At 31.3% G+C, this 23,283-nt stretch overlaps 1 protein-coding gene across 2 annotated transcripts in view; it reads right to left on the bottom strand.

Annotated features, from left to right (window-relative positions):
• The window catches only part of LOC143252283 (uncharacterized), a 40,857-nt gene that overhangs the window by 12,362 nt on the left and 5,212 nt on the right, over nt 1-23,283 (bottom strand). For both annotated transcript variants that reach the window (XM_076504175.1, XM_076504174.1), the window contains exons 2-5: nt 12,820-14,155; nt 10,580-10,726; nt 9,823-9,939; nt 3,456-3,626 (exon numbers count right to left, since the gene is read on the bottom strand). In XM_076504175.1, coding sequence (XP_076360290.1) covers nt 3,456-3,626; nt 9,823-9,939; nt 10,580-10,726; nt 12,820-13,737 — 1,353 coding nt within the window. In that variant the 5' untranslated portion in view covers nt 13,738-14,155. The remainder of the gene's footprint in view (nt 1-3,455; nt 3,627-9,822; nt 9,940-10,579; nt 10,727-12,819; nt 14,156-23,283) is intronic.

Raw genomic sequence — 23,283 nt, forward strand, 5'->3', positions numbered from 1 at the left:
ATACATAAAATTGTCAAGTTTTCATTCCATATAATGATCAGTCTATTGTTCAGCTGAAAACTCAATCACTTTAATTAAATTTAAAATTACTTCATGATTTATCCTTCCAATCTTCCCATTATAAAGATAATCTACCAGTTACATTTTGTAGAAACCAATTAGCATGGAAAATATGACTTAAATGTAACTAGTCACACAAAATACATTTTGACCAATACAGCAAACCACTACTCTACTCTGTGTACTGTAAATCAAATTCCTGAATAATACTCAACCCTTTACAAACTAATGCAATTTTTAAATACCCTTCTGGCATGTCACAAATGTTACCAAGTTGCAATCAAAATTTAATTCAACCAATGTAGTAAAAATGTAGTTTAATAAAATTAGCATTACAAATACTTTATAATTCAAAATTTCATATTATACAAGTTTTGATTCCTTTATTATAAAATAAACATCTGATCCAACAATGAAAAAACTGAAGTTTTTACACTCGACATTAAGAGTTGATAGAAAAGTAATAATTTATGTATGAACACTGCAGATGCTTCCTTCAGATGTCCAAAGTTCATTATATGTGTTTTACATTACTGTCTCAAGCTCATTCTAAGAATATCTCCCTCACCAAGGAAACTACTGTAAATATTTCCTTAATTTAAGATTAGCTATACCCACTTGCAAAGTCAAAGCCATAATAATGTGCAACAATTCTTAAGTTGAACAGCACACTTATATAGTCAATAGAAAGAGCAAATTTTGCTCTTGAAGATTAATACTTTAATAAGAAACAATAAAGTCCACTGTTCTCTCGAAATGTCTGTACAGTTTTTTCTCATCTTATACAAATTAGTTTCATAGACAGTGTTTTAAAATGCATACTTCAAACATCTAATAATTTTTATAAATTTAGCTTGTTGTCCCCTGGATTGCAAAAGCTTATAAACACAGTTTGTGTACAAGAGCCATCTTGCTTTGTCAACAAATCTCTGTGCAGACTCTGCTGAGATAACTTCATAAAGCCCAGTGACCATCAGTTGACGTATCAGCATTAATAACAAAAGATAAGGAATTGGAAATTAAAATTAAACTGTAAATGAAAAGATGGCATGAAATAATGCACATTAAAAAATAAGTTTCAAAAGACTTATAATAAAAGCTAAAAGGTATGTATATATTTCCATTTCGTAATTTTAAACATTTCCTAGCACTGGACATTGATGATAACAAATATTGTTATTGATATAGTAGAGAAAATGGAAAATAAAATATGACCATTTGCCTTATAAAAAACTTCTGATATTCATTTGGAACATTTAGAGATTACACAAATGAAACATGAAAAATGTAATATAAAAATAGTCTTTTAAATACTTCATATAAAAATCATCTTGCAGGTGAACTGTTCAGAGTCCAAGTGCAAATAACTACATTAATTAAATAACAAATTCTTTATTTGAAATAGTAAAAACAAACCAAAATAAAAACATTTTATTTTTCTGAAACTATATACTTTTAGGAACATTCTTGTCAAATTCCAAACAATTTAATCCATTAGTTTAATTTTGGAAGAAAATATAACAATAGCAATGTTGGGTGCTACAAGCCTGAGCACATAATTGCCAAAGGGATAAAAGGAGGAGAAAAAGTAATAACACAATTACCAGAAGTATCAGTATCAATTTGTTCCAATGCATGAATTAGAAAAAAAAAAACATTTGCATAAGGTCCAGACAACCCTCATCTAACCAACTTCTCTAACATCTACCACTGTTTGGTTTAATGGCAAAAACAATTAACTCTCTCAACACAGACTCAGTCAACATGACCTACCACATGACCTCTGAACTCCTTTAATGAATTTATAATTTAGTACTTCTAACTTTCAATATAGTGTGTATATTTTCTTAACATTCGGCAGTCTTTCAGTTAACATTATAAGTCTTTCACATAGCAGAAGTCATTTTTTGTGCAGTATTTTAATCAACTAAAATAAAGATTTGTCTGTGAATATAAAGTATTTGTTTTGAATAGTCCGTGTGCAAAATAATTTTCATGTTAATATTAAAAATACTTTTCCTTATCTTAAAAATCCCAAATTCCATCTGTGTATTCCAAAGAAACCTCCAAATACATTTAAAACATTTTTTTTCAGTAAACCTTTATATTTTATCTGTTATTTTTCTATCCTACCTCAAAATTGGATCAGTCAATTTGACCAATCTTGTAACCACCAAAAGCAAAATTCAAAATAAATTTAAATTACCCATTTTTCTTTTTTAGAATGACTTTAAATTACAACACATAACTACAATCATCTATCATCAAGTAGCTTTAACTCATAACAGTATAAATCTATTTATGATTAAATGTTATTGTTCTATTGCCCTTTGAATTCTGTTCTACTACTATCTGTGTCATCATAAGAACTAACTCACTCAGGTTACATGCAGTTCATGTTACACTACCAAACAACATTACTCACTCGCTACTACTAGCTGCTCCAGCATGCATACCTCAAGTACATTATTATGTACTTTACCTAATCTAAATTAATCCTAAAAGATCTTTACTTTTACATTTAAGTCACTTTTATACTAATAAATAAAGAATAAACATGATAAATAAAGTATTTACTCAATCTTCATTTTTCTTGATGTTAGTTATTTAAACCTACATTTTTATTCTAAGGATAGTAGTGCATTAAATAATTTTTATGTATTTAAATAATTCACAAGTAACATAGACTAATAAACATACAAAAAGAAGACAATTTCCTTAAACAATCACAATTTTTCTGGCTCTCTAACTACAAAACAAAAATATTACAAATACATCCAAGCTAGCTGTTGTGATTCCCTTGGGAACCAAAGCTGTATTATAAGTGAATTTGATATTTATCTGTTCAAACATTTTATGCAATATGTCATTTGATAGATAAAAACCTTAAGTTCCTATGGTTATATGTAATGTATAATCAAACATATGAGAGAAATATTAATAAAGCCTGAAAAACATGTGACAAGTCGGTGTGGCAAGAGAGATCTGATTTTCTATTTGATAGCTCTGTTACCAAACAAATTTGAAAACTATAAAAATTTATGGGTTTTATGAGGAATGACAATTTTACAGTGAATATTTTACACTTACTTTCATACTTTTTGAAGGGGTGGTGGATAAACTAGAGAAGATGCCTAGAGAAAATGTGTCACACAAGGGGAAATTAAGGTATCTTTTTTTAAATTTTGTCTTTCATAATTAATAACTTAAATCTTATATACTATTAAAATATGGATTATGAGTTAAGATTTTATGCTATACTAATTAGTATAACATAAACAAAAAACAGTACAACAAAATTCTGACTATAAAACACAAACTTTGTGTTGTGCAGTAAAGGATGCCCTGGAGTGTTAATTATATATTTATATGTATGACAAAATTTTAAAAAATACCTCTGTTTTTAAATCTGTTGTACTATCTGGTAGTTGCACTCTAGTTGAATCTTCATCCACATTTTCCTGTGAATGTACAGCTGATGCATTATGAACAGGTAAAGGGGAACCAAGTTCACTTGCTTGAGAAGACAATACACTTTCAGTGTCATCATCATCGTCACTATTGTGCTTAAAATAAAAAAAAATGCATGATGGTTTTTAGTTAAGTAAGTACAAACAGCATTAACTATTAATATACCTTAATGATTCAATAACCAATAAACGTTTTAATGAAATTGCAGAAATAGATATAACATTAGATTTCATTCTGTCAAATGGCCATGTAACTAAAGCACAATTTAATGTTTACCCACAGATAATATACAGAAGTAGACGATAAAATAAATTATCATTAATAAATATGGCTGAATAAAATTTCTTAATCCTATTAACACAGGTAACCCTTCATACACTTTTCTGTGCAACTCACTATATTACATTCAAAATTTAAATAAACACTTTCACAATCAATCCATGTGATTTAAATTACCATTATAATGTATGTTGTGATTCAAAACTTTACTTTGTCTAAGTTTTAAGTCCTTTATATAAAAAAAAATTAAAAAATCTACTTAAAACTTCAGATATATTGTCACATGATTAACAAGCTATGAAAATTCTCTACTTTGGTACTATCTTCCATAATACTAATGGTACTTTTGTAAATGTACATCAATACTCTAAGTTGCTCACACAAACTTTTGACTCATACCTTTCAAAGTTCTTTAAATGAATGCACTTGAAACAAATGACAGAGATGCCAACTATTTCAAATAACTGAGCGTAATGATTGTAGACAGAGCCCTTTATCATTTGTGGCTACTAGGCCTGACCAATGTCTCTAAGCTGTTTATTATTATATTATTATTATAACTATTATTATTTTTCACTGCTATACAATGCTCACTTATGACTTGTTTTGTGTATTTAATAAATAAATTTTAAAAAATTCTTTTGAAATTATGTCTTTTATTTAGTTCAGAGTAACAAACATACTGGTAAAACAACATTGAGCATGTACAAACAGTAAGCAGAAAAAGCCTTTGTGTAAGGACTAGTTTACATGTTTATGACACTTATTGTAATAGTTTTGCAGCTGTTGTGCCCTTTGCTTTCATGAGAATGTCTCTGGATGGTTGGGAGTTATAACAACATTGTCCATTTGACTACATACACATCTTGTGTGTTATAATGCTGCTCAAAACTGAGGTGCTCAAGTTTGGTCTGAACTTGCTTTTGTTTTCAGTCACTAAACTAAATATCCTTTCACTGTCAGCATTAGAATGGGAGATTGTAAGAATTCCAAGCATAACCCTAGACAGAATGTCATACTTCTGGTTGCCATTTCCATTCTTGACTGTAAATAGCTGAACCCAAAACTTGTCAACATTCAACCGAAGGAAAGTTTCTGAGAAAGTATCAATTTGATAGTTCAAATATTGCCCTTCCAACTTGTCAATAGTGTCATGCTCATGTGTACTGACAAGGACAGGATACCTGTCTGTGAAGAAGTGTGAAAAAGAGAAATCTTTGCTGACTTTCAGTTTTGGATCAGCAACCTCTGCATGAATCAGAAGTTCATCATTTAGAAGGAAATGTTTCATCATGTAATTTGTAGCTGCAACATAGTGTTTCTTGGCACTGGTGTAGAAGCTGATCAGGTCCAGGTCCTTTTCATATTTAACAATGTATTCCTTGGCAGCATTTCCAATAGAAACTACCTCATCAGGTTTGTGTAAGGATTCAGTGTTGTAGTCAAGTTCAGTGATGTTGTCTTCAATATATTCTGGCTTGATGTATCTGACAAGTATATTTTTAACTTGTGTAATCAGAGTTCTATGCATAATGTGTATACAAGGTTCTTCTCTTTGCAATATCAAATTGGTTTGCTCAAATAGAGGAATTGCAGACTGAAGAAAAAGACAAAATAACAAGTTCATTTTGTTGCCCAAGAAAACTGTGAACTTATCTAACTTGCTCTGTGCATAACTTTTCCTGGTTACTTCCTTGCTAGCTTTCATTTTCTTCTCTTTTTTCATTGATTGTCTCTTCTTTAGTTCAAGATCAGACTGCCTAAACATATATTGAGTTATATCAAATGTTTCTTTGTCTGCTTTTGGAGACTGTTGTCTTGTGTCCCTGTGTGGCTGAGAGGATGTTTTGACTGTGTCCCTGTGTGGCTGGGAGGATATCCTGACTGTAAAGTCTTTTTGCCTGAATGAGCTGCAAGTTTAGATCCTTTTGAATCTATTTTTTCCTTTTCACAGTGAAAATACTTCTTCAATGGCTTCCACATGTCCAATATTCTGTTGAGGCACACCCTCAAGTGATAGCCATCTTGTGTTAACAAGTTGTAGAATTTTTCTTGTTTCTTTGTCATACAATCCTTGAAACTCTTTGAAATGTTGTTTTCTGCAAGCACTTTTGTCCGGAAAGTAGTAGATATATCTATCAATATATCAGAAACTGTGCAGGACATTCTCTGGAAGCTGTCTGGGCAGTAATATTCATGAGGTGACAGGCACAGCCCATGAAGTAAATGCTAGGCTGTAGTCTTGAGATTTCTCCCATCACACCTTTACCTATACTAGACATAACTGAGGCATTGTCTGAAGAAAAAGTAAGACAGTTTTCCCATGGAATTTTCCTCTTTGTCAGTTCATGGTCCAAAAGCTTGAAATTATTCTCTCCCATTGAAGCTTCTTTCCATTCCACCATTGTCAAAAGAGAACAAACAATTTTTCCAAGTAAAGGGTCAAGATATCGTACAACCACTGGATTCAGTTTTGAGTCATCCATGTCTGTGGATCATCTGTGGATAAACTGTAAACACTGTTAGTAAATATGCTTGAAATCATTTTGTCATCTTCACAACCAACATTTGTACAATGGCTGTAGTTTTGGTTCTAGGACAGCCATATTTTTTTGCTATATCAGAGTCTGGGAACATTTTTCTGAATAAATGTCCTGCATGATCGGCTACAGCTAGGGGTAAATTATAAGCAATGACAAATTGTGTGAACATCACTTCTGCATTTATGGTTTCATATTCTGAATTCTCACTCATAAATGTCCTTATCTGCATTGTTTTTGTCTTCGTCTCAGCCTTCTGTTGGTGAGATGCCGATTTTGTATGTCTGGAACAATTGTTTATCCTGCCATGAACCACAGAAAAATCGATGTGACAAACTGTACAAAATGCATGATTGTCACCAACTTTTGATGCAATGACTGGATATTTTGCACTGTACTCTTTCCTAAATTTTTGATTCACAGTTTTAGTCCTTTTAGATTTGCCAAAAACAAGACAATCTGGTGAACGAGGCCTCTTTTTTTCCATCTTGTGAACAATCACATTGGTGTTTCTATGCTGCTTAGAAAATGATAAATACCCATCGACACGTGAGCTGATTGGCTGACAAGTACTGATGACATAACTATGGACTCCCCCACGTACCCAGTAGGAGAAGCACCGCACTCAAACTATTGGTAGACGTCGAAGATACAAATATTTTATATTATTTCAAGCACAAACATGATTATCGCAAGTAGCCATTTGGACTATGTCTTGTATTTATTATCAAAATTTATTTGTATCTCACTAGAAATTTTCTTTTCACCCCTTTCAAGCCCTGGGGGAACAATTTATCACTTTATTGTATAGGCCTATATAATATATAATAATTTGGTAGTTGCAACAAGTTGTAATATTTGTCTGTATGAGGGTACAGTCATAATGTATACACCAAAATTGTAATGGTTTGCATCTCTGACATGATACACATTTTTTAAATCCCCAGTCAAGGTGATAAAAACTGTGTCAGCCCATATTGAAAGTTTAACTTTCTCACTACAGACTTGTCTAAATCAATTGAGTTTTATGACCCAAAAGTGACTATCATAATTTTCATAATATAGCATTTAATATCTTTGGTGTATCTTTAGAAAATCTATCAAGCTTTCAGTAAACATTACACATCTTTATGATATGAAAAATCTGTTTTAATCCAGTATTTTCAATAAAAATTTGTCTGTACATATGCAGAATAGAAGAGTTGGCTGCTCTGAGTGCAAATAGAATTTAATGTTAGTGTTAAAAATTCTTTTCTTCTAAAAATAGTCAAAGTTCAGTTATATAATCTCTAAAATTTGTTAATTAAATATCAAACATACTTCTTCTTCAGTGCAACTTTATATTTTATCTATTATTTTCTCTACCCTAAATCTGCATATATTTCATCAATTTGACCAACCTAGTAATCACCATAAAAAAAAGAAATAAATCTAACTGATCCTTTTTATCCTTTTATAATGATTGCAAATTGTAATAGAATACAAGTTTCTACTTAAGTTTTATTTGATTGCCCTTTGAACCATGTCTAACTAAAAATCTTCCTACACAAACTGTACATTATTTTACAAATGTGTAGCTCAGCTTAAATAATGCAAGAGATGACAATGTAGTCATTTTAATATTATACAAGTTTCAATTTCTTAATTTTAATAAGAAATATTCAAATAAATCCTCAATTTCCCCTTGTGTGAGAAACATTACATACATAACATATAGGTCTTCCCATCCCCTAGTTTATTTACTACTCTTCTCTGAGGTACAGAGTTTAATGTAACTTACTCATAGATATCACTGTAGTGAAGTCCAATTTTTATACCCTTTTCTCCTCTTTGGTTAAGGATACAAACTAAAAAGTGACACACACACTTGCCATCTCCACCTGTTACATCCTCTTCCCTTCTTCCAATATTCCTTTCTGATGTTTTTTTAAATTATATTATTTATAACCCACACAAAAAACAAAGTTTGAATCTATCAAATGATGTATTATATTATGTTACTTTAAGTACAGAGTACTGTTTACGTCTACTTCAGTTTGAAAGCTTCGAGAATTATTTTATGGTACTAATTTATGATTAAAAAGCCAATTAAATTATAATAGCTTTGGGACATTACCTGCTTTGGGCTTGCTGTTATTTTATGTTCTTAGATGAATTATTTAAATAAACATGTTTAGTGTGGTAGTATCACCAATATTCAAAAAGTAAATTTAAATTTCATCATCAACTGATAGCAAACAATAAAAAAATGGAAGATCAAAGTTAATTAATACATTTGTTGTTTTTCATATACATTTTTTATTTATTGTGACACAAATAACTGATACAAAAAATCAGAAACTTGTTGGATGAGAAGTTTAGATTAGGTAGGATAGAGAAAAAATAATAATTGTAATAAAAATTCTTATGAGGTGTGCTCATGACCAACTTGTACATTACATTATTCAATATGGTACTATGAAATATGCATTTATTAAGTGGTTTACCATTAGGTAGACATGGTTCAAAGGGCAATAAAACAATAAACAGTGATACTCTTTTATGAGTTTTGAGTCATTTAAGATAAAGACTTGTAATTTCCTGTTACAATCTGCAGTCATTCTAGAAAATAATAATTTAGGTTTATTTCACACTTTTCTTTGAGGTAGCTATAAGGTCAATTAACTTGATTCAGTCCATATAGAGTTATGGAAGATAAAACAATAGTTCTGCTGAGAAAACTAAAACATTTGACATTTATTTAGGAAGTTTTAGAGGTTATGCAAATGAAATTTGAAAATTTTCAGATAAAAAAAACTGTTCTGAATATGAAACATGAAAATCACTTTTCTCTCGGAGTAAGTTAAGTCAACAATCTAACTCCACATATTCACAAATAAATCTTTAGTAAAAATTCTTAATTATAAAAACTTATTATGTTTCCAAAAAAACTGTAATGTTTACTGAAAGTTTGCCATATTTTGTGATGATACACAAAACATATTAAAAGTTATAGTATGAAAACTCTGAAGGTTACTTTGTGGTTACAATTTCAATCACATCAATGAACACCATATGGAAAGAGTTAAAAAAATAAAATTCAACTAAATGTGAGGTTTATTTTGTAGAATTTCTTTAGATATTCAATACCAAATATGAGTTAATATTAACATTGTTCTACATCCCTCAGTTTGTCATATGTCAAGAACTATTTTCAGTGAAGTCAGAAAAGTGTGAAATAAAATATTCTAGTTCAAGCAAGTATATGTCTGTAAATTATATTTCATTTCTATGATGGATTTATTAGTAATGGTAACTTTACACATTCCCATACTACAATAGAAAAGTTTAATAATAAAAAAGAAAAATTAAATAAAATGAAATTTTACAGCAACTTGGCAGCAATAGAAAAAATACGAGCATTTTATTGGAATATCTGTGGTACTTTGGGCTACTATACAAGTATTTCAACAATGCAAGAAAAGTAACTCACGATTTCCATTCCAGGGTTATATTCATCATCTAATGATGAATCATCATCAGAAAAATCATCTTCCAGAAGTTTCTTGGACATTGAAGAGGTTTTCATTGGAGAGAAAGCCCATGAAAGCTAAAATACATTTGTAATATAAGTTTCTTAATGTAAAATCAAAAATTTGTGAAATATATGCCCCATCTGAAACTCACAAGAACAAATGTTCAGATAATATTAACATGTGATTAAACATCCTCATAAAAAAAAATAAACTAATACATATAAACAATAGCAGCTGAGCAATTAACTTGATGAAGAGATTCCCTATTTCTCATAAAAAAATAAGCAATTAGTTAAACGTAATCAGTTAATGAGTCCAACAATCACAATCAATCAATTAGCAAATACCAATAATTGACCAGTTCTACATTAAACACAGCCATCATACTTAACATAATGAAGTACAAATATCTGTTATTACTCACTTTTCACTTTTTGTCATTTTAACCTTTTCTTTTCATTTTACAATAAATGAAAATTACAGTATAATGCAGAATCAGGAAAACTTAAGGTTCACAAAATAATAGATAACCTAAAATCTTAGAAAGATGGAACACTGCTTTCCACAGACAAATTTAGAAGTTTTCCACTTTGTTATAGTGTTTTTGTATAACTTATACCTAATAATCATCTAAAATAATACTTAATTCAAAAGTTTTATGGCACTATCATTTAGCATTTTAAAATAAATACACAGTCAAGAATAAGTACTCACATTTCCTTGTTTCTCTCTCAATTCCTTAACTTTTGAGCGTGTCAATTTTGGTTCATACACAGCCTCTTCTATTTCACTGTCAACTCCTTCTTCAGATCGCATGGTATTTCTAACCATACTCAAAACATGTTCATTTGTAATCACATGCTGCAAATAAAATGAAAATGCAATATTGTTTAAAACTGCTAAGTATTTAATGCAAAGAAGCATAAATGTTTAAGTTTTTAATGTAATAACTATTAAGAAAAGCTTATGCAGATAAAGCTTGCATGAATATTTTTAATAACATCTTAATTTCATAACACGTTACAAAGTTCTAAAATATTAATAGAAAAATAATTCAAGTGTTTATAATAGTACTATCTTTTTTGGAAAATATATAAACCTCTTTTTACCTTGTCACTATGCACATTTAGTAGAACACCACTTCAATACATACTTCAAAAAACTGTGTGTAAATATACATACTAGAGAATGTAAAATTTTTACATATATCAAGTAAACAAAAAAATATTAAAACAATTCACTTTTTAGTCCTAAACTTTTACCTAATCCATACCACAATACATAGTTATTTTGTCCAAAGTATTTCAAATAATATTTTATGCAGTTTCCTCCACAGTAGTCAAAATTTTAACCATGAATGCTTCTTCGAAACAACTTAAATGTTCAAACATAACGACAACTTTAAGTAATATGTATGGTTCTGAAATCCTTTTTTAGGTATAGAATCAGGATGCATATTATAACCAAAACACTAGGTATTGTCAAACTTCAGAATCAGACTTTCAAACCTTTACACCATCCTTGAATGTAAGGTAAGTGCACATTTAATTTCTTTTCTTTGTTAATAATGTTTGTAAAAATATACTGAATGTATTCACATGGCAATTATTTTTATAAAAAAATTTCTCTAAACATAAAGCCATAGGTATTATGGGTAGCTACAGTAAGTTTGAAATTTATACGCATGTATTTGTTTGGTTATTAGTTTTTAAAAAGAGATTATTTTACAACTGAAGTACAGTTTGAACACTAGTAGTAATTATATATTATTGAAAATGGATGTGACCTGAATAATAGTTATGTTAATAAAACTGTTTCTCGTCTATTGCTGAATTATGCATTTGAAAATGTGTGAAATTAAATAGTTTGGAAAAGAAATTTTTTATTTCAAACTAAAAGATTATGACTGTGTTTATTAAGATTAAACATCTTAGCTTCAGTTTAAATTCATTTAAAAATTAGGTATTGTGATGGCATTATATTCATCAATAAGGGCCCCATTTCTTTCAGCATTGTCAATTACCACATTCAAGTGTTGAACTGTTAATACATTCCTCTTATGGTACTCTTGAGTTCCTGTGAAAGTCATTCTCGTGGTCAGGCACAGAGAGAATGTGCTTCTGATTTAGGAACAGGGAGATGTGACAAGAAATACAAAGAATCTCTAACTGTCACAGAAAAGGCAGTAGCAGTGTTAGCAACATTACCAGACCTTAAAGAGGAGGTAGTTGTTGCTGTCACTTGAAAATTCACGATTATTCTTACATATTTTCTATATTATTTCTTTACATAATTTCATAAAATAAACTGAAAGAAAACAACCAAAGTTAATATCAGAGAAAAGGGCTAACAAATCTCACATAACTGAATCACAAGACAACTACCATGGTCACTGAAAATTCCAACCCAAAGATGAAGACTTGAAATAACAGAAAAATAATTAGAAATCATAATAAAAATATTTCCGATTACTTAGATAAGTAAAACAACTTAAAACAGTAACACTTTGTAATGCTGATTTGATTTAGATCAGTCAATTAGTTTGTTTGCATCAAACAATTTAATTGTAATTTTAATTAATCAATAAGGTTATCTGAAACTAAATAAGGGTAATAGGTAAATAAGTTTGTCAATTAATCAATAAGATCTACTAAATATCAGGTTTGTTTTAAAATATTTTCATTTACAAAGTATGCAAGACTGTACAGCATATACAACCATTTATAAGTTATATTTGAGTTGGAGTTCAGTTCTCTTTGAAGCACAATAGCTTGTTACTTAACTATTTAACACAGTATCCTAATATTGTGAAATAGTATTTACCTTTGTAAAATTTATACTTTGATTATAGAGACCTTAAAGAAACTAGATAAAGCCTGAGTATCTATATTTTGCAACATCACCTCTACAAACTACTAGTACTCCACTAAATACAAGCAAACTGAAAAACTTACCTTCAGTATATTTTTAACATTTGCAGCTGTGAGTCTGTTCCTTTTAGCTCTTTCTTCTAGCACTCTATCTATTTCTCCATCAATACCTTCAAGAAGTTCTTCATATTCTTTAGTGTCTATAGTTTGTCGTTTCCTTTTCTTCTTTTTTTGCACCTTTTCGCATGTTTCATTTTTCTCTTCTCTATCTTTTCTTTTTAAACTTATCTTTGGTTCTTTTTGATTAACTTCTTTTTCTGGTGTTCCAAAACAAACAGAAGAATATTCTGGCCTCAATTTTCCTGCTTCATTTAGAATATCAATTTCTTTTCTAAGGTTACTCAAGTGCCGTTGACCTTCCGGCGAAGATAAGTTCAGTACCCCTGTAACTTTTGACAATTCATTATTTCCTTCTAACTTTTCCTCTATTTTATCTTTTTTGGAATCTGCTTCTTCAAGTATTTCTTCATTAATTTTATTTTTACTGCTAAGCCCTTCTGAACACAATACATCAGACACTTCACAATAATAGCCTTTTTTTTCTAGCATACAAGTATCAGTGACACATTTAACATAAGAATCATGCTCTTTCTGCTTTAATACATTAGAACTATCACATTTATCATGCTCCAAATTTTCTTCACATTCTCTTTTACTTTTAATAGTTATATCAAGATCTTGAGAGCTTACTTTAGATATATCACTATTTTGAATTTTCACCCCCACACACTGCACACTGAATGAATCTTTGCTTTCAACAACCTTCTCCATACTCTTCTTATAACAATCATTTTTTTTACTACTATCCTGATTAATTTTTCTACAGTCTCCTATAACTTTGCTTTTTTTCAAATCATCTTTCCTTGAGCAATCCACAGATGTATCACAAGATATCAACTTTTGTGTATCAGATCCATCACATTTATTCTCAGGATATTCCATTTTGGAGGAGTGGGGGAACAAAATATGCAAGTTACAAAATTACTCACATGCAGTTCAAGACATCAGAAGTACATTGCAAATAATTCACAGACACATATTGTAGCAATAAGTAAAAAATTCCAAGTAAATATTACCTTCTTTTTTTCAAATACCTTGCAAGATATTTTTATTAACATACTAAATCAAGTAATCTCCATGTAAGCAGTTTCACATTTCATTAATTTCTTCACAAAGCCTATAAAGTTTACTGCTTCCTCTTTGCAGCTCTAGCTTTCAACAAATTTTAAAAGTCACACTATCCCAATATGATACTTTATGTTTCTGTAACTGGTCTGACCTCTGAACACCTGTACACCTGATGTGTGACTTCTTTGTAAGTCTTGAAAATTATCCTGCTATTGTTTTTCTATTTACTTTCCTAAAAAGAATTTTCAAAAAAATCAAACTTTATTCAATTTCTCTTACTGTACTAAAACATATATGTATACACACACACACACACACATATATATATATATATATAAAATAAAAAAAAAACAGTACACTAAATAGTGCGTGTATGGAAGAGACCTTACATTCATTCATTCACACACTCCAGAAGAAAAACAAACCTATTCAACTGCTTATTTTTACTTCCAAGCAAAATTAAAGAGCAATTAGTAGCTAGTAGTGCATACACTGCAAGGTATTACATCTTGTTCTCCAGTCCTATGTAAAGATCTTGAATTTTAAGGTTAAATAACACTTTGTAACAAAATTTTTACTTTTTTCTTGTTCCTGGGCAGAAAGTGTTGTTTCCCAATTGCTTATGCCTGTAGTAAAAAGACCTATTTTTCTCTTCAAACTTTGCTTTTGTGACCTGGGTAATGAAATTTTGCAATTTACCATTTTCCAGAACATTCCAGATAGATTCACTGCTGAGTAGCTGATAGAGAATTTTCTTGAACGTACATGAATTTTCAAGAACTTCCTAGAATGTTGTAGAACTTACGAGAATTTTCTAGAACTTTCCATAGTAATACATATACAGGGGCTCACCACTTCAGCTGCCTAAGTAAACACAAAGACCTGTCTGATTTTATCAGAGATGGGATCAAGAAGCTGCAAGCGTTCTCCATACATTCTGCTATGTATGTGGCCAATTTATCAAGAGAGAAAAAGTACTCTGTGACAGCATTTGCTAAATGTGTGAAGCCTACAAGGCATATTTCGGCATGCCTGTCGGGGATCAAGACAAACCCTGGGCACCTCATTTTACTTGGGAGCACTGTAAAAAAAGTTCCAGAAGGTAAGAAAGACAATTTTTGCTTGCTTAAATAGTAAGATTTTATATTATACAAATTTTAGACCTTTTAAAATTTAAATATCTTTTATTTTTTTAGTTTCCAATAGTACAGAAAAAATATCACATATAAATACTTTTGCATGAACCCCTTCCACATTAGTCATGGATAAAATAAATTTATTCTTCATAATAATTTTATTTTGCTCTTTTGCAGGATGGTACAGAGGGGAAAAGAGAGCCATAAGTTCGCTATTCTAAGAATTTGGCATGAACCCACTGACCACTCAAACAATTGTTACTTCTGCATGGTGTACCTTTCCAAATGTTGGGCTAGCAAGAATGAATCTGCTATCATGCATCCAGACCATCTATCATCCATTGCCCAAGTGCCACACTGCCCTGAGCTCCCAATACCCACCCTGCCAGAGAGAAAGCAGCCATCCTCAAAAGAAAGTAGCAAATCAGAAGAGGAAGTAGACATTGAAAATCCAGTTACAATTTCAGAGGTATAGCTGGTGAGAGAAACCCATACTACCCCAACCAAAGAGACCTTAATGACTTGATCAGAGATCTTGGTCTAACAAAGTCAAATGCTGAGCTTTTGATATCTAGACTCAAGAAGGAGGATTTGTCAGATGAAAGTGTGCAAGTCACATGTCAGAGGAAGCATCACCAACATTTTTCAAGCTTCTTCACTCGTCAAGATGGGCTTTGCTTCTGCCACAATATATCCGAGATGCACGAGGCAATTAAAATTGCCTGTAACCCGAACAAGGAGCATATAATGAAAACATGATAGCAGACTATATTTAGGGGCTGATAAGTGAAAGTGATTTACATTACTCACAAATCTCAAAAGCTACTCACTTCTAAAAATTTTTGTTCATTTTTGTATAAATTTAGTATTAATACATGTAAATCTTGATTGATATGTTGTTTTATTCAGACCTTATGTAAATGAAAATGTGCAATTTTGCCCATTTTTACACAGAAAATAGGTTAATTTCTAAATTTCATTATCCAGGTCACAAATGCAAAGTTTGCCATTTTCTGTACTTTTACAACATAAGCAATTGAGAAAACACATACTATCCAAGAACAAAATTTGTGTTACATAGTGATAATGGACTACTTTTAAAATGTGTATCTGCACAAATGTTGTTGTCATTAAATTTTGATTGCCATATCTCTTTGGCTTATTCTCTGCATAGAGTAAGTAATGCCATGAGGCAGTATAGTCTGTGTTTTAGGACTAATGCTGGGTATTTCACTTGGTAAAATCTATTATGCATGAGTATCACTTATGTTGATATTATCATATAATAATCAGTGAATAAGAATTATAAATACATAAAACACAATAAATTAATACACTGAAATTAACGTCTCCAGTTTGATTATACTAACTATCCAAGTCCCATGTGTGAATCAGTTAATGAACCCAATGGCTAATCTATTATCAAGTATCACTAACTGTCCAGCTCTTTTTTTTTTTTAACAGCTTTCTTAAATCTCAGGGTTGTGATTGGGTTATGAATTTCATTTCACTGTGTATAGGTTGTTAGGTTTTGAACTGTATGGAAACCAGAATAAAGATTTCAAAAATCAGTTTCAAATATTTAGACTTTCATCATAACTCACAACAGAGTTAGAAAAGTAAGAATGGAAGTGTACAAAATGCTCACACCCAAACCAATGATTCAAATATACATTCAAGCATTAAATGCAGTTCCCATTTGAAATTAACCTACATTCTTTTTAACTTATTACATTCATTCAAAAATTTCTTTGTAATGACATATTTTATTTATTTTATGCCTAACTAAAATGCACCTTTAAAATACAAAGCATGATATACATTTGACAAATACAAAAAGTGTGGAAACATTTATTATGGAATTACAAACATGTTATAATTCCTAATATATCTACACTGTTCATATAAAACAGTTTGTGAAAATCAATAACAACTTACTTTCAGTTATGTTATAAAAGCATTCACCCTGTAAAGATTATTAAACTTATTATGAATCAGGACAAGAAATTTACCAAGATCAAAAATCAAATTTAAATAATCAATAAGCATATCCAATTAATTATACTGCTTTACATTCTTATTTACAAATTACAATGCATTAATTAGTTGAGTAGCCTTGTTGTTAATAATATTTGTAACCATATATTAGAAAAATGTTCCTGAAGTAAATTATCAAAGAAACAAGTCTTTCAATTTAGTAGTAACATTTCAACACTACACAGTTTATCCATCTTATGCTAGTTTTATTCACCAGTCAGATTTGTGAAAAGTACATAGAAAATTCATAGAGTCTCACACTTTAGTGTTATTACAGCAGTAAAATTAAACTACAAATAAGATTTTAATTAGTGCATTGTTCATAGTGTATGGTTACCTTTATGGTATAATTATAAATTCAATTATCAACCATTAGCTAGAAGATGCATGGTTAAATGAAAGTCAAACAACTGGGATATTATGTTCACTGTAAATCATATCAAATGTCTAACCATGTTCAAAGTTATTCAATGAATTTGCAGTTAAGTGTTAAATGAAGTGAACCTTCAGTGTCTTTCACCCTGTAAAGACTACTAAACTTAATCATAATTCCACAAGTATGCATGTTGTCATTTTAAGTTGACCACTTAACCAAGATCCACATCAGTGAATAATGTCACATTGCACAAGGAAATCCATTTCTTGCCAGTATTATAAATATCGTTCAAAGCTTTTATTTTACTCATGATATACTATATACAAGAGTTTTTGAGTGGATAAAGAAATGTTTATCAGTATGCTTTAATTCAAGCACTGTACAGAGTTCCTACAAACTACTCTTTCTTGAGCTATGTTTAAATTATAAATTATTGTACAATTTTAAATAAACATTAACAAACAAGAAGTATCAAGTAGTTTACCATAAAGATTTTGACTGTATATCTAAAGCAAAGACACAATATCAAGCATTCAATACTAAATTAAGACTTCCAGGCCAAATTTAAGGTAGAATATTAAACTTATCTCCAAAATAACTTTGTACATAAGGGTAGTTTCTTTAGTTGAGAATGCAAATACTCTGTGATACTTTCTTTTTTTGTACTTCATATACAATAAATGTATCACAGAACAATGACAGAGTTGATATTCAACAAGCTGAAGACTACTTCATGTAAGGCTAATACACTAGAGTTATGATTTTACACTGACCAAACCTTTGAATGCAAAATGAATAATGGAGTTACATTATGTAAAAATAAATTCAATTCTTATCATGTCAACAAATAAAAATAAAGTTGTTTGTCACAAAAAAACTGTTTACTGAATGCATTATATGTGGGTCAGATTTTTTACAGTAAGTGTCTGTGACATGTTAAAAATAAATTTTAACAATACCCAAACAGCAAACAGTACACTTGTTTTAAAATAATATATTAAAACAAGTCAAATGTAAATATGAATGTTCATCTCACTGTTTATTACCACTCTTGTACTCAGAGCTTTAAATAATTATCTATTTTTGTCAAAGTCCACACACGTTGGTTGAATTACTTTAGAACAATGAGCAGGATGTCTTATTCTTCTCAACTGTGTTATTACAATACAATCTGCAATAATTTTACTTTAAAAAAAAGAGCACCATCATATGTTCTTTATAGCTAAATGTATAATCATGCAGTCTGGATCTGCTGTCTAACTCATTGTCTTTGTTACTTTCTATATAACTCAACTACATTTTGTACATGTATAGCCTGATGTAGACCTAGAACTTTCTATACATAGCAAGATATTATGATGTACTCACACTTGACCAAAAGGAGAAAAACTTAGAAAGGTTCTAGTAACATGAAACAATAATATAAGAAATGCCAATTCATAACAACTGAATGACACAACGTATGAATTGTAAACAATTACATAAACAAACCAGTAATAATTTAGTTATTAGAAGCAACAGCTTAACATTATACTTAAATCATAACACTTGTATTAAACTGTCATATACATCTAATATGAATTTCCTTATCAACAATATTTACAATATTTTATATACCACATATAAAAACTATTTTCAGTTCATGCACAGAATCTCCTGATGAAATTTGCATCAACATTTACAGTCTTCTCAATAGCCTCAATACGAAGTGGTAGTTCTGGAGATACAATCCCCACCTCACAATCCTTGAACTTTTGATTTTGCACCCTCAAATGTATGCAAGGGCCTGATGGTCAATCTCCTTCCCATAAAGATAGTTCTGAAACAAATATCATGGCCATACACTCTCATTCAATTACAAAGTAATTCTTCTGACTCTTTAACAGCTTTTTACTGACATTGCAGGAAACAGTACATTTTACTTTCTCTTAGAAGTACTGCTCCAATTCTAACATTTAACATCTGATGCACTGGCCTGATCAATGAACAGTTTGTTGACATCAAGCATTCAGGGATTTACAAACTTCCCAACATGTTCTTTTACTTCTGAAATGCTATCATTTGTAGCTGTTCTCACTTCACATTGTTGGTTTGGCCTTTCTTGGCCAGATTATTCAGTAATGCAGCAACTTAAGCACAGTTTAGGATGAGCTTCCTAGTGTTCCACAAACTCTGTAAAAGATCTAACTTGCTACTTAGTTGTCTGAACTGATGTATCTTGTATGCAGGTTAACTTCTCATTCACAACTATCTGTCAGTCTCCCACCTTGTGTCCAACAAAATCCAGCACAGAATAGCCAATGTAACATTTAAATGGTCTACAGATCAAATCTCCTTCCCCTACTTATCTTAACAACTCTTCAAATTTCTTCAAGTGGTCTTCCCATCTGGCTATGTGGGTCAAAATGTCTTCCACATAATGCTTGATGTTGGTTGTTTTGTGTAATGTCTTTCTCATGCAGCTAAATGTCATTGCTGAATCAACTGGTCCAACTGACATCCTCTTGAACTGGTATCATCCATTTGGTATCACAAAAGCTGTCTTCTCGTTAGATCCTGTCTTCATCAGGATCTTCCAATAACCTCCACTGAAGTTCATTTTGGAAAATAATTTGTCCTCATCTAATTAGAGGTAGGCATTCCTGCAGATACTGAAGAAGCAGAAACTATGCTTGAGCTAGCTAATAAAGTGAAACCAAGAGAAATCAACAGAGAGTAGAACAAACCATAGTCAGAACCCAGAGAAATAGCCAAATCATGGTAAAGGCAAACAAGTGTAAATCTGTGAGTGATGATGAGAAAACCCACTTGTAGTGAAAAAGATACATGTAAAAACAGCTGGTTTGGGTTGAGAACAACATTTTGCCCTTCTTTGGTCATCATCAGGTTCACAAAGAAAGAAAGAAAGGTAACTGACAGACAGCTGACCACATGTTTGAAGGGAGTTGTGTAACTAAGTGTAGGAATGTAGAGGGTGTGCTTAGATGTTTGATTATATTTATTAATATAGGTATAAAGGTGTTCTTTTGTGTTGGTTTATTTTGGGCTTGAGTTGTTGTATAAATAAGGCTTCTTTAATTTGCATTTGTTTATGTTTGTTTCTTCACTTAGTATTTGGGTGTTTTCTATGGTTATGCTGTGTTTACTTGATTTGCAGTGTTTGAAAACATGGGAAGGTGACTTTTTGTGTTCTTTGAATCTGGTTTCCATTTTTCTACTTGTTTCTCCAATATAGAAGTCATGGCAGTTATCACATTGTATTTTATAAATAATGTTGGTGTGGTGTTTATCAGTGTAGTTTTTACATTCTATAGACCTTAGTTTTGTGCCTGGTTTTGAATAAATTTGGTATTAACTGTATTGTCATGTTTTTTGTTACTAATTTTTGCCAAATGTTTGTTATTTTTCTGCTGATGTCAGGAATATATGGTATGCAGCAGTATATAGTTTTGTGATTTTTTAATTCGTGGGATACATTTACTTTTGTTAGTTGATTTTGCTTTTTGTTTAGGTGTGTGCATATAATGTTTTTTATGGTTTGTGGAGGAAACTTATCAATGTTGATGAAGTATTGTTTCATTTTGTCTAATTCATCATTAATTTTATCTGGTGAGCATATTTTTATGGCTATGTTTATTTGGTTTCTCAGTATGTTGAGTTTTTGTTTTGTTTAATGTGCTGAGTCCCAAGGAATGTATAGTCCAGTATAGGCAATTTTTCAGCAGATTTCTGTTTTAAATTGTGTATCGGTTCTTGTAATTTTGAGATTAAGAAATGATATTTGATTGCTTTTTTCCTGTTCACATGTGAAGTTAATGTTGGGATGTATAGAGTTAATGTGGTTGAAAAAATTAAGTGTGTATTTTGTAGATATGAATCCACAATCATGTCATCTACATATCTGTAGCAATATAGTGGTGGATGTAATGCTGTGTTAACTGCTTGTGTTTCAATTTGTGTCATAAAAATATTGGCTAGAACTGGTGATACTGGGTTGCCCATGCTCAGACCATTTGTTTGTATATAATTGTGGTTGTTGAACATGAAGTTTGTCTTCATCGTGATGAATTCTATGAGAGTTGCTAATTGGTTGCTGGGAATGTCTATTGAGGAGTTAGTGTCTCGGATATAGAGTTCTTAGGCTATCTTGCTGGCTTCAGTGGTTGGGACCTCTGTGGTCAGCTATCGTGTATATACTGCCAATGCTTGAAGAAGAGGTATTAGAAACCAAAGCAATTGTAGTTGAAAATTCCAATAAGCCACAAAGGCAGTGATTATTAAAGACCTGAGAGCAAAGCCATTGAAAAACTGTGATGTAGCATCCATTCTATTGAATGAACCTGGTTAAATCAAGACAAGTGATCTGCACTTAAATTAATCACTGCTGAAACATAATATGCTAAAAGACCAATATGATGGGAATGAGCACAGTAGAAATGATCCAAGGTGCAAAAAACGTACTTGAAAATGAGTGCCTCCTTGATGTGAAATCTGAGATACAACCATGGAAGTATTGGAATGTATCATGACAATTTTTTCCTAAAAAAAAGAAAGATCTTACACCACTGACCAATGTACTGCAAGGACATTGATATGGAGAGTATTCTTGTCTCATTTCAAAGAACTCTGTAACTCCTGATTGAGAAGAGAAGTTCCCCATCTCTGAAGAGATGCGTCTGTGGATAAATAGATCTCAGGACAAGGTGGTGGAATGGGTACTTCATTAGTAGTGTTGCTCTGATCCGTCCACCACCATTTGCAATGGATGCTGCTGCTCCTGGATAATGAGACAGAAAGATCCACAGGACTGAAATGCATAATCCAGTGTTCAAACAGTGAACATTGAAGGGACCTCATATGTGCTCATCCTAAAGAAATGAGAGGCTTGTCCACATCCCCCAAAGAGAGAGAACCATCCCTGTGGTAGCAGAATGAGACAGAGATAAAAGTCTGATGGTTCATTGCAAGGCTTGAAGCCTGTTAGAGGTTGGTTTAGCTTGACTTAAGTAAGTACTGAAAGATGCCCAAATGGACAATATATAGCATCAGTAACAAAACAGACTTCTCCAATCTGATAAGGAAGCCTGCTTTTGTGGCTTATGAAAGGAGAATCTAAGAGTATTGTTCTGCTAATTGGTGAGATGCAGTCAGAAGGAGCCAGTCATCCATATAATTATGTGTGCAAGGCCCAAAGAATACAGGTGACTACAAAAAGCTTGAACAACTCTGCAGAAGACAGAAGGTGGTGGTGTAAGACTAAAAGGAAAAGCCTGGAACTGTGACACCTGCCACTTGTGCATAAACCTGAGAAACCTCTGGAAAGATTCTGCTATTGGAATATAGTGATAAGTGTCTGTAACATTGAACTTGGTCATTCAAAACCATGGTGTAAAGTGCCATCACAGGGTGAGAAAATATTTTATAATGAAGTGAGGTGGATCTAAAAATTGGTTTGGTCAAGATAGATCAACAATTTGACCCTAATATCCTGGATATCATGAATAAATGGGAATAACATCCTGAAAGAATGAGATTGACCCTTTCTACTGCCATTTTGACTAACAACAACACTTTGGAATAAAGCTCCACTCAACATGGATAGTTGGAGGTGAAAAGGCAACATGTTGTGCAGATGATGGTGAAGGTGATGTAAAGTGAATAACCAGCCCTGAAGCCAAAACATGTATCCCTGAAAAAAGATCTCCAGATGTCCTAAAAGTGATATAATCATGTTTCGCTGCTCCCCTATTCCTGAGGTAGTCACCAATTCTATTGTCTTCAGCCTGCCTAAGCAGAAAATTTTCAATAATA

Source organism: Tachypleus tridentatus, chromosome 6 (genome assembly GCF_004210375.1).
Source record: "Tachypleus tridentatus isolate NWPU-2018 chromosome 6, ASM421037v1, whole genome shotgun sequence".
NCBI classification, from domain to species: domain Eukaryota; kingdom Metazoa; phylum Arthropoda; class Merostomata; order Xiphosura; family Limulidae; genus Tachypleus; species Tachypleus tridentatus.